The 14651-nt window shown below is 40.5% G+C and overlaps 3 protein-coding genes across 7 annotated transcripts in view; all 3 read left to right on the top strand.

The window, feature by feature from the left end:
• Positions 1-14651, top strand: part of LOC127563075 (zinc finger protein 260-like) — a 298396-nt gene that overhangs the window by 67906 nt on the left and 215839 nt on the right. For 2 of the 5 annotated variants that reach the window (XM_051999296.1, XM_051999300.1), the window contains exons 4-5: positions 2856-2951; positions 6382-11072. The exons of 1 other annotated variant lie outside the window; for it this stretch is intronic. In XM_051999296.1, coding sequence (XP_051855256.1) covers positions 2856-2951; positions 6382-9017 — 2732 coding nt within the window. In that variant the 3' untranslated portion in view covers positions 9018-11072. Of the gene's footprint in view, positions 1-1693; positions 1821-2855; positions 2952-6381; positions 11073-14651 lie in introns of those variants that run through there. 2 more of the 5 variants (XM_051999298.1, XM_051999297.1) reach the window with 2 other exon arrangements.
• Positions 1-14651, top strand: part of LOC127563083 (gastrula zinc finger protein XlCGF57.1-like) — a 67936-nt gene that overhangs the window by 16475 nt on the left and 36810 nt on the right. The gene's annotated exons all lie outside the window — the stretch shown is intronic.
• The window catches only part of LOC127563073 (zinc finger protein 665-like), a 33631-nt gene that overhangs the window by 3222 nt on the left and 15758 nt on the right, over positions 1-14651 (top strand). The window lies entirely within an intron of this gene.

The raw sequence follows: 14651 nt of genomic DNA, 5'->3' as shown, positions 1-14651 counted from the left end.
TGTGTGACTGTGTGTGTGTCTCTGTGTGTGTGTGACTGTGTCTGTGACTGTGTGAGTGTGTGTGTCTGTGTGTGTGTGTCTGTGTGTGTGTGTGACTGTGTGTGTGTCTGAGTGTGTGTGTGTGTCTGTGTGTGTGTCTGTGTGTGTGTCTGTGTGTGTGACTGTGTGTGTGTCTGTGTGTGTGTCTGTGTGAGTGTGTGTGTCTGTGTGTGTCTGTGTGTGTGTCTGTGTGTGTTGTGTGACTGTGTGTGTGTCTGTGTGTGTGTGACTGTGTGTCTGTGTGTGTATGACTGTGTGTGTCTGTGTGTGTGTGACTGTGTGTCTGTGTGTGTCTCTGTGTGTGTGTGTGACTGTGTGTGTGTGTGTGTGACTGTGTCTGTGTCTGTGTGTATGTGACTGTGTGACTGTGTGTGACTGTGTGTGTGACTGTGTGTGTGTGTCTGTGTGTGTGTCTGTGTGTGTGTGTCTGTGTGTGTGTCTGTGTGTGTGTGTCTGTGTGTGTGTCTGTGTGTGTGTGACTGTGTGTGTGTCTGAGTGTGTGTGTGTGTGTCTGTTGTGTGTCTGTGTGTGTCTGTGTGTGTTGTGTGACTGTGTGTGTGTGTCTGTGTGTGTGTGACTGTGTGTCTGTGTGTGTATGACTGTGTGTGTCTGTGTGTGTGTGACTGTGTGTCTGTGTGTGTCTGTGTGTGTGTGTGTGTGTGACTGTGTGTGTGTGTGTGTGTATGTGACTGTGTGTGACTGTGTGTCTGTGTGTATGTGACTGTGTCTGTGTCTGTGACTGTCTCTGTGTGTGTCTCTGTCTGCCTGCACCTTGTGTGTAGCACTTTTTCCTGTCCCCCTCCCACCTGCCTCGGTTCCTCCAGGCCGCGATTGCTTCCTTTGGGCCTCGGTGTCTCCACAGGCTGCACAGACCCCAGCGGGTGCCCCCGACCCTGCAACATCCTTCCCCTCCCCCCGACGCCCTTGGCTCTCACCTGCCCTTAGTGAGTCACCTCCTCGGAAGGACGGCCGCCATCGGGCTCCTGCTTCCTCCCCCTCCGCCAGGGTCTCCCCGGGCCGGTTCCTGGGGCCTGTTCCCCGGCCTCCTGCTCCCCTTCTGCCGGGCTCCCTTCCCAGGCCGGAAAGCCCCTGGGGCGGGGCTCGGACAGGGGAGGCCCTTCTGGGAGGGGGCGCCCGCACTCTCGCCCTTGCAGAGGGGCTGGGGGGGGGGGGCACTTGTCCGGGAGCCGCAGCAGAGCTGGTCTGGGCCCCTCACGGCTTCTTCCTCCTCCAGCTCAGCCCTGTAAAGACCCTGCCCTTCCCCGGCAGCAGATGGAGGCCGAGGAGGGCCCAACTTCTGGCTGCCTCATGGCCGCCTTTCAGGTGAGTCCCAGCTCCTCCCGCCCCTTCTCTCCTCCCGCCGGGTCAGCAGGGACACAAAGGCCGAGGGAGGCTGGCCCCGGCCCTGGGCCCTCCCTCTGGGTCAGTAATGGAGAGGGATCAGTCGGGGCGCTAGGGGGCGGCCATATCGGGACCATGATCGCCAGGGTCAGTGTTGGGCTCATTCTCCCGGGAGGTTTGGGGCATCAGGAGGAAAGGGCACAGGGCCCCGGGGGTTCTTGGCGAGGATTGTCGGGGGGAACCCGGCGTGTGCGGGCTCCTGTGCCCCCCAAGTAGGAGAGCAGGACACGAGGCCGGCTTGTGTCTGATTCAGGAGCCGGTGACCTTCCGGGACGTGGCCGTGGACTTCACCTGGGAGGAGTGGAGGGTCCTGGAGCCGGCGCAGAGGGCCCTGCACAGGGACGTGATGCTGGAGACCTTCCAGAACCTGGTCTCTGTGGGTAAGCGCGGCGTCCCCTTGGGAAGGGCGGAGCTGAGTTGGCCAGAGAGCTTGGCGGCTGCCTGTCCTGGGGCAAGCCCCGGCCCCTTTGTGCCTGAGGGGAGGCGGCCTCTGGGGTGACTGTCCCTCTGGGCCTCTCTTCAGCAGCCAAAGCTCCCCCCCTCCTTCCACGTTGGGTCCCCCTGCCCTTCTGGGCTTTTCTCACACATTTCAGTTTGCCTTCTGTGGGTCTGGGGGTGACCTTCCTGGGGTTCCTGGTACATACAGCACCCTCTGACTCCTGTCTGCAGCTTGTGCACCTACAAGTGTCCCCCCTACATGGGGAGCCCAGTAGTCCCCCCAGCCAGTTGTGCCCCATCCCCCAAATGTTCTGTTTCCTATTCTTTATCCTGGTTCTCGCCTCTGTCCCTGAGGCCGGTATCCGAAGCTCCCCTGATGGGCTTGTTCCCATTTTTCACCCTCTTCAATTCCTGAGGACCTAGTGTGTCCTGTTCTCCACTCCCTGGTGGAGTCAGGGCTGGATGCTGGACTTAGGGCACAGCCAGGGGGAGCTGGGCCTTCGAGGGGCTTTGCAGCTTCCTCCAGGCAGCCCGGCCTGCCCACTCTCCACATCTGCCCTCAGTGGAACTCAGCCCTGGGACTGCGGAGATCCAGCCACGAGTCCAGGGGGAGTCGGAGTCTGAGCATGGTGAGGGCTTCTGGGTCTCCTCCTTGAGGGCAGCACTGTTGTTTGTCTCAGAGCCTTGACAACTTGCGAGTCTTCCTTCTGGGAAGGGTCTGGGAGTAATCTGAGCAGGAAAGTCCCAGTGGGGAAGGAATTGCTCTTGCCTGGATTGAAGATGCTCTTGGATGAAGAGTTTGGCCCCCAGTGAGCGTGTCTGGGACAGACAGCACAGATGGGAGGGAAAGTGGACCTAGGGTCGGGGTCCCTGCTGCATGGGGAGACAGAGCTGAGAGCTTCAGAGCCCTCTGGGCATCCTCCCCACCTGCTTGTCCCTGAGTAATTAAGTTCCGGATGTTCTGTTCCTGTGTGCAGGGATTCCTGTTTCCAGGCTGGACGTGATCTCCCTGTTGGAGAAGCCAGAAGGAGCCTGGAGTCCCGAGAACAGAGACTCCAGTGGGTCTCATCAAGGTGGGTGAAGAGCAGGCAGATGCTGGGAGGCGGCCCCCTCTGCCTCATTCTCTGTCCTGTCCAATATGTCAGTGCCATCCCTGGCTCCAAGGCAGAAGAGCTTGGCTGCTTGTGTTTGCGTTGTGGTAGCCCGCTGGGCACAGCTCTCCTGTATTTGGTTTTATACGTTTGTTACTTTTGTGCATTTGATATTCTATTTCAGAGAAATCATCATTTGTCTTTTTCATATATTTGGAGAGTTTAAACAGTTTTCTTAATGTACCTCTCTAAATTATGTCTTTTTAAAATGTTTCTTATAAAATTTCTTATTTTGCTATTAATTTGGCCAATATATTAACAATTTTCCTAAAATATTGAACTTCTCTGTCATTTCTAATATAAATTTCCCTTAGTCATCTTGCATGCTCCAATGTTTTGCTGTAGCTCATCTGCTAATATTTAGAATCTTTGTGCCAGTATTCATTAGGGACTTCATTCTATCACGAGCTCCTTTTGTCTCCTTGGTCATTAAAAGCACATTTAGGTCACAGAACTGTTTTCCCACCTTATACAATGGGGGCAGTTATTCTTTGAGTGTTTGGTAGCGCTCACTTGTAGATTTATCTTACTTTGAGTTTTTTCATTGGAGGTTCTGTCACTGAATACCTCTCAGTGGTTTTCATCAATTGAAGCTTGTGTCTAAGAGCTTCTGTTTCATTTCAGTCTTTTACATTTATATAGAGTTTGAACAGTTTTCACGTAGCTTTTGTTAATGTGTTTTGAGAGCACGATCATTGGCCAAAAGAAAAGAATCTGTTGTCCATCACTTGAGGAATTGTCAGTAGTCAACTCTTGACTTTTTTTTCACAATTCTCCTGCATAGCTCTCATTTCCTTTCCCAGTATGTCTTCTATCTTTCTTAGTGAAGTTTAAAATCTTTTTTTGAGATATTCCAAGAGAACCTTTTGAGCTTGAGAGCAGCTCCTCTTGCCCTTGGAAGCTTCCCATGTAGGCCCTTTGCTATCGCGATCCTTTTCTGGATTTGTGTTCTGGTCTTCTCTGTCACTAGAGTACCTTTCTATGGTCAGGGCTTTTTTTGCTTTTTTGGTCATTTTTTTAAAAAGTTGAGGTTTTCTCCTCGGGCCCAGGGGAGATGGTCCCAAGTTTCCTATGCAAGGGGCCAAGGGCCTCTCACTGACTTTCCATTCTGGGGCCTGTGGTGCTGCAGGCTCTCCTTCCATGCTTGGTTGACGTCACCAAGCGCTGTCTCTTTTGCCATTCTTCCCAGGCTCACAGTTTTCCTTCTATAGTTAGTTTAGGTCTCACATTTGGCGTGATGAACCCCTGGCCCTCTGAGCCACAAGGGAGGGACCAATGCTGTGCTTTGGCTAAAGCCTCCCACCAGATTCTCCACACAGTGCCTGTGCCGCAGTGCATCCCCTCCTTACCCCTCGCCCTAACTGAGACAATTCTTTCCTGTAGTTGTTCCAAAATATCTTAAACTGGAAAATTGTTTCCCTCTGAATGTTGTGGGTTCTGTCACTCCAAAATCTGTTCCAAGACTTGATGTACCATTGATTCTGAGGGAAATGGAAGAGCTCAGGCAATGTCCTGGCTTCTGTTGACCATCCTTGCTCCACTGTCCTGCTGGGCTCTCTTTCAACTTTGACTTTTATTATATAAATAGTCATCTCTCCCTGCTTTGTACCATATACAATTTTTATTAGACTGCCATATATATATCTTAATTTGATTTTTTCACAAAGCCTTTATAAAAAAGAAATATTATTCACTATATAGTGATATCCTTAAGGAGTTTCTTAATTTTAACTATATCATATTTCTATTTTTTTATTTAATAAATGTTGTGTTTTTTCCCAGAAAAATCTTATGAAAACCACATTCATTTCCTGCTATTTAATTTGTTCTTGACTGCTTTAAAAATAATTCTGTCAAAATCTTATTTTAGAGTTAACTAGGGGCACAGAGGTTAGAGTGCCAGGCTTGAAATCAGGAAGACTCATGTTCCTGAGTTCAAATCTGACCTCAAACTAGCTGTGTGATTCTGGGCAAGTCACTTAGTCCTGTTTGCCTCAGTTTCCTTATCTGTAAAATGAGCTGGAGAAGGAAATGGAAAACCCTCAAAAGGGGTCATGAATAGTTGAACATAAGTGAAAAGCCTGAATGACAACAAAATCTCATTGTAGATTCCCGGTACAAAGCCTGAATAAATTGAATTTTATTTTGACCACCTCCCTCTGTAGCTTGGTAATTAGTAAACTCCATTAAAAATATAGTTTCCTAAAAATCTAGTGGTCACATGTTTTTCCGTTTTTTCTTTTTTTTCTTTTTTAAATTTTTTTTTTTTGAAAAAAATTTCTTTACCACATTATCTCTTGCACTCACTTCTGTTCCGATCTTTCCCCTCCCTCCAACCCCTCCCCCAGATGGCAAGCAGTCCTATACATGTTAAATATGTCACTATATATCCTAGATACAATATATGTGTGCAGAACTGAACAGTTTTCTTGTTGCACAGAAAGAATTGATTCAGAAGTAAAAATAACCCGGGAAGAAAAACAAAAATGCAAACAGTCTACATTCATTTCCCAGTATTCTTTCTTTGGGTGTAGCTGCTTCTGTCCATCATTGATCAATTGAAACTGAATTAGATCTTCTCTTTGTCAAAGAAATCCATTTCCATTGGAATACGTCCTCATACAGTATCGTTGTTGAAATGTATAATGATCTCCTAGTTCTGCTCATTTTACTTAGCATCAATTCATGTAAATCTCTCCAAGCCTCTCTGTATTCATCCTGCTGGTCATTTCTTACAGAACAATAATATTCAATAACATTCATATACCACAATTTACCCAGCCATTCTCCAATGGATGGGCATCCATTCATTTTCCAGCTTCTAGCCACTACAAACAGGGCCGCCACAAATATTTTGGCACATACAGGTCCCTTTCCCTTCTTTAATATCTCTTTGGGGTATAAGCCCAGTAGCAGCACTGCAGTCACATGTTTTTTCCTAAGTTTTTAGAAAACCAAGTGCTCAGTCTTCAGGTGTGTACCTTTTGTTTGCCTGAATTCCAAGTGGATTGACTTTGTGGTTAGGTAATTCTCTGAGCTGGACTTTGGATTTTCCTTTTGGCTTTCTACTCTTCTGTCATAGAAGATATTTTAATTTAGTATGTGACATCATCATGTAAGTACCTTCATTGCTTGGAATATCACATATTTTGTTCAGGGCCCCTTAGTTCCCTGTAATATTTCTTACAAGTCTTTCCTTGGACTTGTTCCTGAAAGCAGTCCTGTTATCTGTGATGCAGAGTGAGCATTATTCTTGTCTGGAGAGATGGAAATGAACATTTCTTATAGGGAAGACTGTTTTGTCTCGACACAGCAAAGGATGGCTGCTGACGCTTTGATTGGTTTCTTTCAGATTCCTTCAGCGAAGACACTGGATTTCAAGCCAAGAACTTAACCATGGTGCAGAGCATTTGCCTGGGCACATCCTCTGAGAAGCAGCTCCCAAAGGGCATGGCCTGGCATTGCCACGTGAACGAAGCCAGGGAATATGATATGAATTTAGAGAAAGAGAAGAGCCCATCCAGAGAAGGGACCATTCCCAGAACGACTTTGGATAATGGGAATGTGCCTCCGTGTATGGCAATTGGGAAGAGCTTCAGCCTTGGGCCAGTCTTTGTTGGAACTTTGGAGAAAAGTCCTGATAAATATAAGACAGTTGCAAAGAGCTTGAGGGGTTTTTCCAGTCTAATTACTTATAACACAATTTCTTTAGAGAAGAACTTTTCTAAGTATGTCAAAGGCAAGAAACCTTTCAGGTATCGCTCAGGATTGTTTAAGTTTCATAGAATAGATGCTAGAGAAAATCTACATGAACAGAGTGAATGTGGAACAGTATTTAAAAGATCTAATCTTACTGAAAATCAGAGAAGTACCATAGGAGACAAACATTATAAATATAATAGATATGGAAAAGGCTTTTTCCACAAAGGAAGCTTGACTGAACTTAAGAGAAATTGTGCTGAACTGAGATCCTTTAAATGTGATGAATGTGAGAAAGGCTTTAGCCTGAGAGCAAACCTTATTATCCATCAAAAAACACACACTGGGAAAAAACTCTTTGAGTGCAATGAATGTGGAAAACCCTTTAGTAGGAGGGAAAACCTGATTGCACATCAGAGAACTCATACTGGAGAGAAACCTTTTATGTGTAATGAATGTGGAAAAAGCTTCCGCCATAGGGGAAATCTGATTGCTCATCATAAAATTCATACAGGGGAGAAATCTTTTACATGTAATGAATGTGGAAAAAGCTTCATTCATAGGGCAAATCTTATTACTCATCAGAGAACTCATACGGGAGAGAAACCATTTGCATGCCATGAATGTATGAAAAGCTTTAGTCACAGGGGAAACCTTATTACCCATCTCCGAACTCATACCAGAGAGAAACCCTTTGAATGTAATGAGTGTGGGAAAGCTTTTAGCTTTAGCAGAAGCCTTATTGGACACCAGAGAACTCATACGGGAGAGAAACCTTTTGCTTGTAACGTATGTGGCAAAGCCTTCACCAGCATGAGATATCTCTTTGATCATCAGAGAATTCATACTGGAGAGAAACCTTTTAAATGTAATGAATGTGGGAAAGGCTTCAGCCAGAGAGGATACCTCATTTGTCATCAAGGAATTCATACTGGAGAGAAACCCTTTGAATGTAACGAATGTGGAAAAGCCTTCAGTCGGAGAGGACACCTTATTGCCCATCAGAGAACACATACTGGAGAGAAACCATTTGTATGTAAGGAATGTGGGAAAGGCTTTAGCCGGAGGGACCATCTGACTTGTCATCAGAGAGTTCATACTGGAGAGAAACCCTTTATATGTAATGAGTGTGGGAAAGCTTTTACCCAGAGAGCAAGTCTTTTTAAACATCAGCGAATTCATACAGGAGAGAAATCTTTTACATGTAATGAATGTGGAAAAAGCTTCATTCATAGGGCAAATCTTATTACTCATCAGAGAACTCATACGGGAGAGAAACCATTTGCATGCCATGAATGTATGAAAAGCTTTAGTCACAGGGGAAACCTTATTACCCATCTCCGAACTCATACCAGAGAGAAACCCTTTGAATGTAATGAGTGTGGGAAAGCTTTTAGCTTTAGCAGAAGCCTTATTGGACACCAGAGAACTCATACGGGAGAGAAACCTTTTGCTTGTAACGTATGTGGCAAAGCCTTCACCAGCATGAGATATCTCTTTGATCATCAGAGAATTCATACTGGAGAGAAACCTTTTAAATGTAATGAATGTGGGAAAGGCTTCAGCCAGAGAGGATACCTCATTTGTCATCAAGGAATTCATACTGGAGAGAAACCCTTTGAATGTAACGAATGTGGAAAAGCCTTCAGTCGGAGAGGACACCTTATTGCCCATCAGAGAACACATACTGGAGAGAAACCATTTGTATGTAAGGAATGTGGGAAAGGCTTTAGCCGGAGGGACCATCTGACTTGTCATCAGAGAGTTCATACTGGAGAGAAACCCTTTATATGTAATGAGTGTGGGAAAGCTTTTACCCAGAGAGCAAGTCTTTTTAAACATCAGCGAATTCATACTGGAGAGAAACCCTTTATTTGCAATGAATGTGGGAAATCTTTTAGCCACAGGGACTCCCTCACTTACCATCAAAGAACTCACACTGGAGAAAAACTCTTTGAATGTAAGGAATGTGGAAAAGCCTTCACCCGGAAGACAAACCTTATTACTCATCAAAGAACTCACACTGGAGAGAAACCCTTTATATGTAATGAATGTGGGAAATCTTTCAGCTACCAGGTAGCACTCAGTTATCATCAAAGAATTCATAATGGAGAGAAACCCTTTGAATGTCAGGAGTGTGGGAAAACTTTTAGGCGCAAAGCAAACCTTGTCTTCCACCAGAAAACCCATATAAAAGAGAAACCCTTTGCAGGTAATGAATGTGGGAAAGACTTTAGTAGGAGTTCTAACGTTATTACTCATCAGAAAATTCATACTGGAAAAAAATAGAGTTTGTTGAAATAGGCTTCACATAGGAACTACCCCTTCACTGCCACCAGAGAATTCAAATGATTCTGGCAACTCAATAGGAGAAATATCCATCCTTTCTAAAGTAATTCATTGTGCTTCTTTTTGGTTATTATGCCACCTGCATTTCTCAACCTGTGCCTTTTTCATCCCCTCCAAATCCAACACATGAAAAAACTGACATTATTCGCACTATTGCACACTGGACAGTCCACCATATTTGTAAAGAAATGGCAATGGAGTACCATGGTGTTTCCTCAGAATTTGATTTTGATTTTTATAACTTTAGTCTGATTTCTAATGTATTGATTTCTCTGATTTTCAATATTTTCTTCATTGTGCTTGTTTTCTTAATTTTCAGTAAAAAAAAATGATAATCTATTCATTCTTTTTTTTACATTTTATTAGTATATGGTTTTTGAGCAATAATCCTTTTGATGCCTCCTTTAGCTGTATGCCAGAAACTTTGGAACATTGACTCATTTTTACCATTGCCTTTGAAGCTGTTCCTTTTTCTACAATCTGTTCTTTGACTGACATATTTGGCATTTCACTTTTTGTTTCCTTTTAAAACTAACTTTTGTGGTGCTCTCTGAGTTGATTATTATTTAACTTATCATTTGTGAAGGATAAGATTAGCATTTTTGCGTTATGTATATAGTTTTAATTTCCTCACAATATCTCTGTCTTTTAAGGCTTAGTCTTTTTATTTTTTTTTTGTAAATGTACTATTTGGTACTTAGAAATAGTGCATATTCATTGAATATTTTAATAGACATGTATACATTTGATATACATACAGAAGCTATAAATCTTTTAGCTCTAAATTTATTTTGTTCTGTAGTTTATTTTTTTAATCTTTCTGTCATTTTGTTCAATTCTGAGAGGAAGATTAATCTCCTACTATTTATTGTGTTCTTATCTGTGTCTTGCCCTTCAGTTAGTTTTTTTTCTTGATGTATAAGGACATTGATTTTTTTGTTTATGCTTCCTGTAAGCATATTGAAATTTCTTTATCTGTTGCAACTGTGAATTTATATTTTTACTTAATATAGCAGCATGGTTACTTTTTGAATTTACTTAATGCAGAATAGCTTTTGTTCTAGAATTTTATTTTCTTTCTGTGTGGAACACACCTGATGGATTATGTGGTTTTGTTTTCTTATCTGTTCTGATATTTTCATTTTGTTGTATTTGGTTCAGTCCTGGCCTGTCCACATGCAAATAAGAGCCACTCGTCTATACATAAGGATCCATGTGGAATACATACTGACTTAGTTGTATAATGTTATGTTATCTCTGTTATGTTTTTTATTTATATTACTACATTTTTCCCAATTATGCTTAAAACTGGTTTGGGCTGCGCGATGGAGTGTTATAGTTTGGTTTTCTGATACCTCTGGTTTAGTCCACTGACATAAAAATTTGTGTTAGGTTTTAAAAATCATCCCGTTTTAAGTCAATCCTTTATGCTGAGGATTAATTTTTATGAAACCATTGATGCAATTGTATTCTTTCTTCCCATTGTCCTTATTCCCATTGATCAATCCTTCTGTTCACTTGTGGGTTTAGTTATTTTACTACATTTTCTTCTTTCCTTTTTTAATTCAGATAACTATTTCTTCCCCCTTTTTTTCCAAACCCTGTCTTTCCTATTTCAACTTGATTCGGTAAAAACCTCTTTTTCCCAAGTCCCCAACTTAAGGTTGCTTTTTAACATAAATTTTTCTTCGCTTTGATCTCTTAATTAATTTTCTTCCCTTCCAGGCTCTTTTGAAAACTTATATGGTACACAGGTGATGTGGTATACATACTTACTTTTGTATATTTGCTTTTAAGTACATATATGTACTTATGTATGCATAGACATATATACATACAGACATACTTTTTAAAACCAGTGGTCTCTTAAAGTTAATTTCTGAAACTTAGACTTTTAAAAGTGATTCTGTTATTATTGCCCTTGTGGATATATCTCCATTATCCGTTTCCTCTGTTGTGCCTCATTCCCAAATTAAATCTCTCATGACATTTAAATTTTCTCTTTTTCTGCATAATATTTATATGCCATAACTTATTGATCCATTCTCTAACTGATGGTCATTCAATCAGTTTCCAGCTTCTTGCCACTACAAAAGTGGCTGCCACAAACATTTTTTGCACATGTGGGTCCCTTTCCCTCAATAAAAAGGGTATTTTAGAAGAAATAGAACATAGAGCATATTATTTATCAGACTTATGGATAGCTAGACAATTAATGAATAAACAAGAGAGAGTGAGCAAAATTAAGTGTAAAATGGATAATTTAATTTAGCTTAAATTAAAAAGATTTTATACAAATAAAATATATAGCCAAGATCAGAAGGAAAACAGATAATTGAAAATAGTTTTATAGACAGTTCATCTGATCTAGGTCTTAAATCTAAAATATATTTTAAAAACTTTGTAAAATCTGTAAGAAATCCATAAGAATATGAGTCATTTTCCAGTTAATAAATGGTAAAAGGATATGAATAGGTAATTTTCAAATAAAAAAATCCTTGAGCCTATTGTGTGCTGACCCACTCTGATGACTTTAAATATATCTGTTAGTAAGAGTAGAAATAGAATGTTGAGCATTGGAACACTTAAGTAAAAGAGGTCCTGGAATCTTTTCTTTCCCCAGAATGAGCAAAATAAATGGGGGATTTGTGAATTACAGTTGATAAAAACAAATGGTCTAATTACTGGGAAACATGCAGCTAAGAACTATTTCAGGGGATCTTTACAAGAGACTGGCACTGTGAATATACTGAACTTGTTCATGGTCTTTTTTTTTTTTTGCAAGAGAAGCCACTGGAGATGACTGTATATTCTACACACATAATCAGGAATACGGTACACAATTATAAATAAGGATACTTTGAATGCAGTTGAAGAAAATCTGCATAGAATCCCATATTCTATATCCTTGTGTTAATTGTTTTCCACATTATTCTGAATATTTAGTAATATAAATATTTCTCATAACGTGTAGGTTCCAGCACAAGAGAAAGAAATAGAAAAGGTACTTTGAGGCACGAGTTTTGAGTTCTGACAATACAGAACATGTAATAGGACTGATGGTAATAATCTTTAAAACACTCAAAAGGCAGATTATGCTAATGGAAAGACTATGTACCACTTGGTTATGGAAAATTAGAAGTCTACACACAATGCAATTTTTTCAACTCCAAGAACAACTGTCTAAGCGATTCCCTTGCAAATAAGCCCCATTGAATTGACCACCATCAAGTGGAATAAAATGGATTCTATTAACCTCAGCCAGCTGCTATCAAGAAAATTGTAAGCACAATGGCAAAGGAGGAAGTATGCCAGTATACCAGCTCTTGTGTGGATGAAGAAGATAATGACTAAGCAAAAAGAAATCTCTCAATGATAGAAATATAACTGTTCTCAATGAGAGATTGAAGAAAAAAAACAACACAAAGAAAGTTTTGAAATTTTTCTGGAGAACATTTATTATTGAGAATGATTCAGACTTGAAATGATTTGCATTTCCTGAGTTTTCCTTTAGTAGTGGACAGAGAACAGATACCTAATTACTAGAAACTAATATAAGTAAAGAAATACAATTTCTGCAGACAATCAGCAGATTTCCCTCCTCCCCCATCACTGAGAATGAATAATGAGGTTGTGAGAATAAATACTCAATCTTTTTTTTTATTTTTATTTAATAATTACTTTATATTGACAGAATCCATGCCAGGGTAATTTTTTTTTTTACAACATTATCCCTTGCACTCGTTTCTGTTCCGACTTTTCCCCTTCCTCCCTCCTCCCCCTCCCCTAGATGGCAAGCAGTCCTTTATATGTTGGATATGTTGCAGTATATCCTAGATACAATATATGTGTGCAAAACCGAACAGTTCTCTTGTTGCACAGGGAGAATTGGATTCAGAAGGTATAAATAACCCGGGAAGAAAAACAAAAATGCAGATAGTTCACATTCATTTCCCAGTGTTCTTTCTTTGGGTGTAGCTGCTTCTGTCCGTCATTTATCAATTGAAACTCAGTTAGGTCTCTTTGTCAAAGAAATCCACTTCCATCAAAATATGTCCTCATACAATATCGTTGTCGAAGTATATAATGATCTCCTGGTTCTGCTCATTTCACTTAGCATCAGTTCATGTAAGTCTCGCCAGTCCTCTCTGTATTCATCCTGCTGGTCATTTCTTACAGAACAATAATATTCTATAACATTCATATACCACAATTTACCCAGCCATTCTCCAATGGATGGGCATCCATTCATTTTCCAGTTTCCAGCCACTACAAAAAGGGCTGCTACAAACATTTTGGCACATGCAGGTCCCTTTCCCTTCTTTAGTATTTCTTTGGGATATAAGCCCAATAGAGACACTGCTGGATCAAAGGATATGAACAATTTGATAACTTTTTGGGCATAATTCTAGATTGCTCTCCAGAATGGTTGGATTCGTTCACAACTCCACCAGCAATGCATTAGTGTCCCAGTTTTCCCGCATCCCCTCCAACATTCATCATTATTTTTTCCTGTCATCTTAGCCAATCTGACAGGTGTGTAGTGGTATCTCAGAGTAGTCTTAATTTGCATTTCTCTGATCAATAATGATTTGGAACACTCTTTCATATGAGTGGTAATAGTTTCAATTTCATCCTCTGAAAATTGTCTATTCTTATCCTTTGACCATTTATTTATCCATTGGAGAATGGCTTGTAAATACTCAATCTTAATCCAAAAATTAAAAATGGAAAGGCAATTAATGCAATCCACTAGTGAAATGGGCTAAAATTTAGGAAAAAAATAGAAAATGGCAGAAGTGAATAAATTATCAGTGAAACTAGATCTAATAATTAGATGAAGAAAATTTAATTGAAAAAATATGTTACTTAAGTATTCATGGAAGAAAAGTATGTATTATTCGGGTGATGGGATAAAGGTATGTAGATTTATCTAGAAATGATAGAATCAAATGCTTTACATAAGATTATATTGCAGTAATGCAATAAGTAATGGTTTTAAGGATGACAAAATTTAATCCATATTGAAACTTCAAAAATGTGCTATGCAAATGCCTCAGTAAGTGATGAAATTTTAAAGACTGTCATGTGTCAGACATTAGCAACAAAAAATATATCTAAAGATCTTGAGAATATTAACATGAAAAATTGATGAAAATTTTACCCACTGGAAATCCATGATTATAATAAGAAATTTATGGATGAAGATATGGTTAAATATTAAGTGCAATGATGTAAGAAAATGGACATGAAATGAAATGTTATTACCAAAATATTCTTCTGTATAAAAAAACTCAAGTGAAAAAATTTGAAAGGAGAAATGGGATGTTAGAAAAAGTTAAAGTGAAAATTATCCAATAAATATTCTATAAAATTTGAAATTTAAATAAAATCTTTTAAACAATGACATTTACTTAAATTTCAAATTACAAAACATTTCATTTGTCAAATACAAAAATTAACATGAGAAAAAATAGATGGAAATAAGCAGCTGATAATACAGCTCATCTCATCTGGATTAATGCTACTCCTAGATTAACCTTTATATTTAAAGCAAAAACATTCAAAAATTAA

This window comes from Antechinus flavipes, chromosome 4 (assembly GCF_016432865.1).
Source record: "Antechinus flavipes isolate AdamAnt ecotype Samford, QLD, Australia chromosome 4, AdamAnt_v2, whole genome shotgun sequence".
Taxonomy (NCBI): domain Eukaryota; kingdom Metazoa; phylum Chordata; class Mammalia; order Dasyuromorphia; family Dasyuridae; genus Antechinus; species Antechinus flavipes.
Note: the sequence above shows the minus strand (reverse complement) of the source record. Positions and strands in the feature narration are given on the sequence as shown.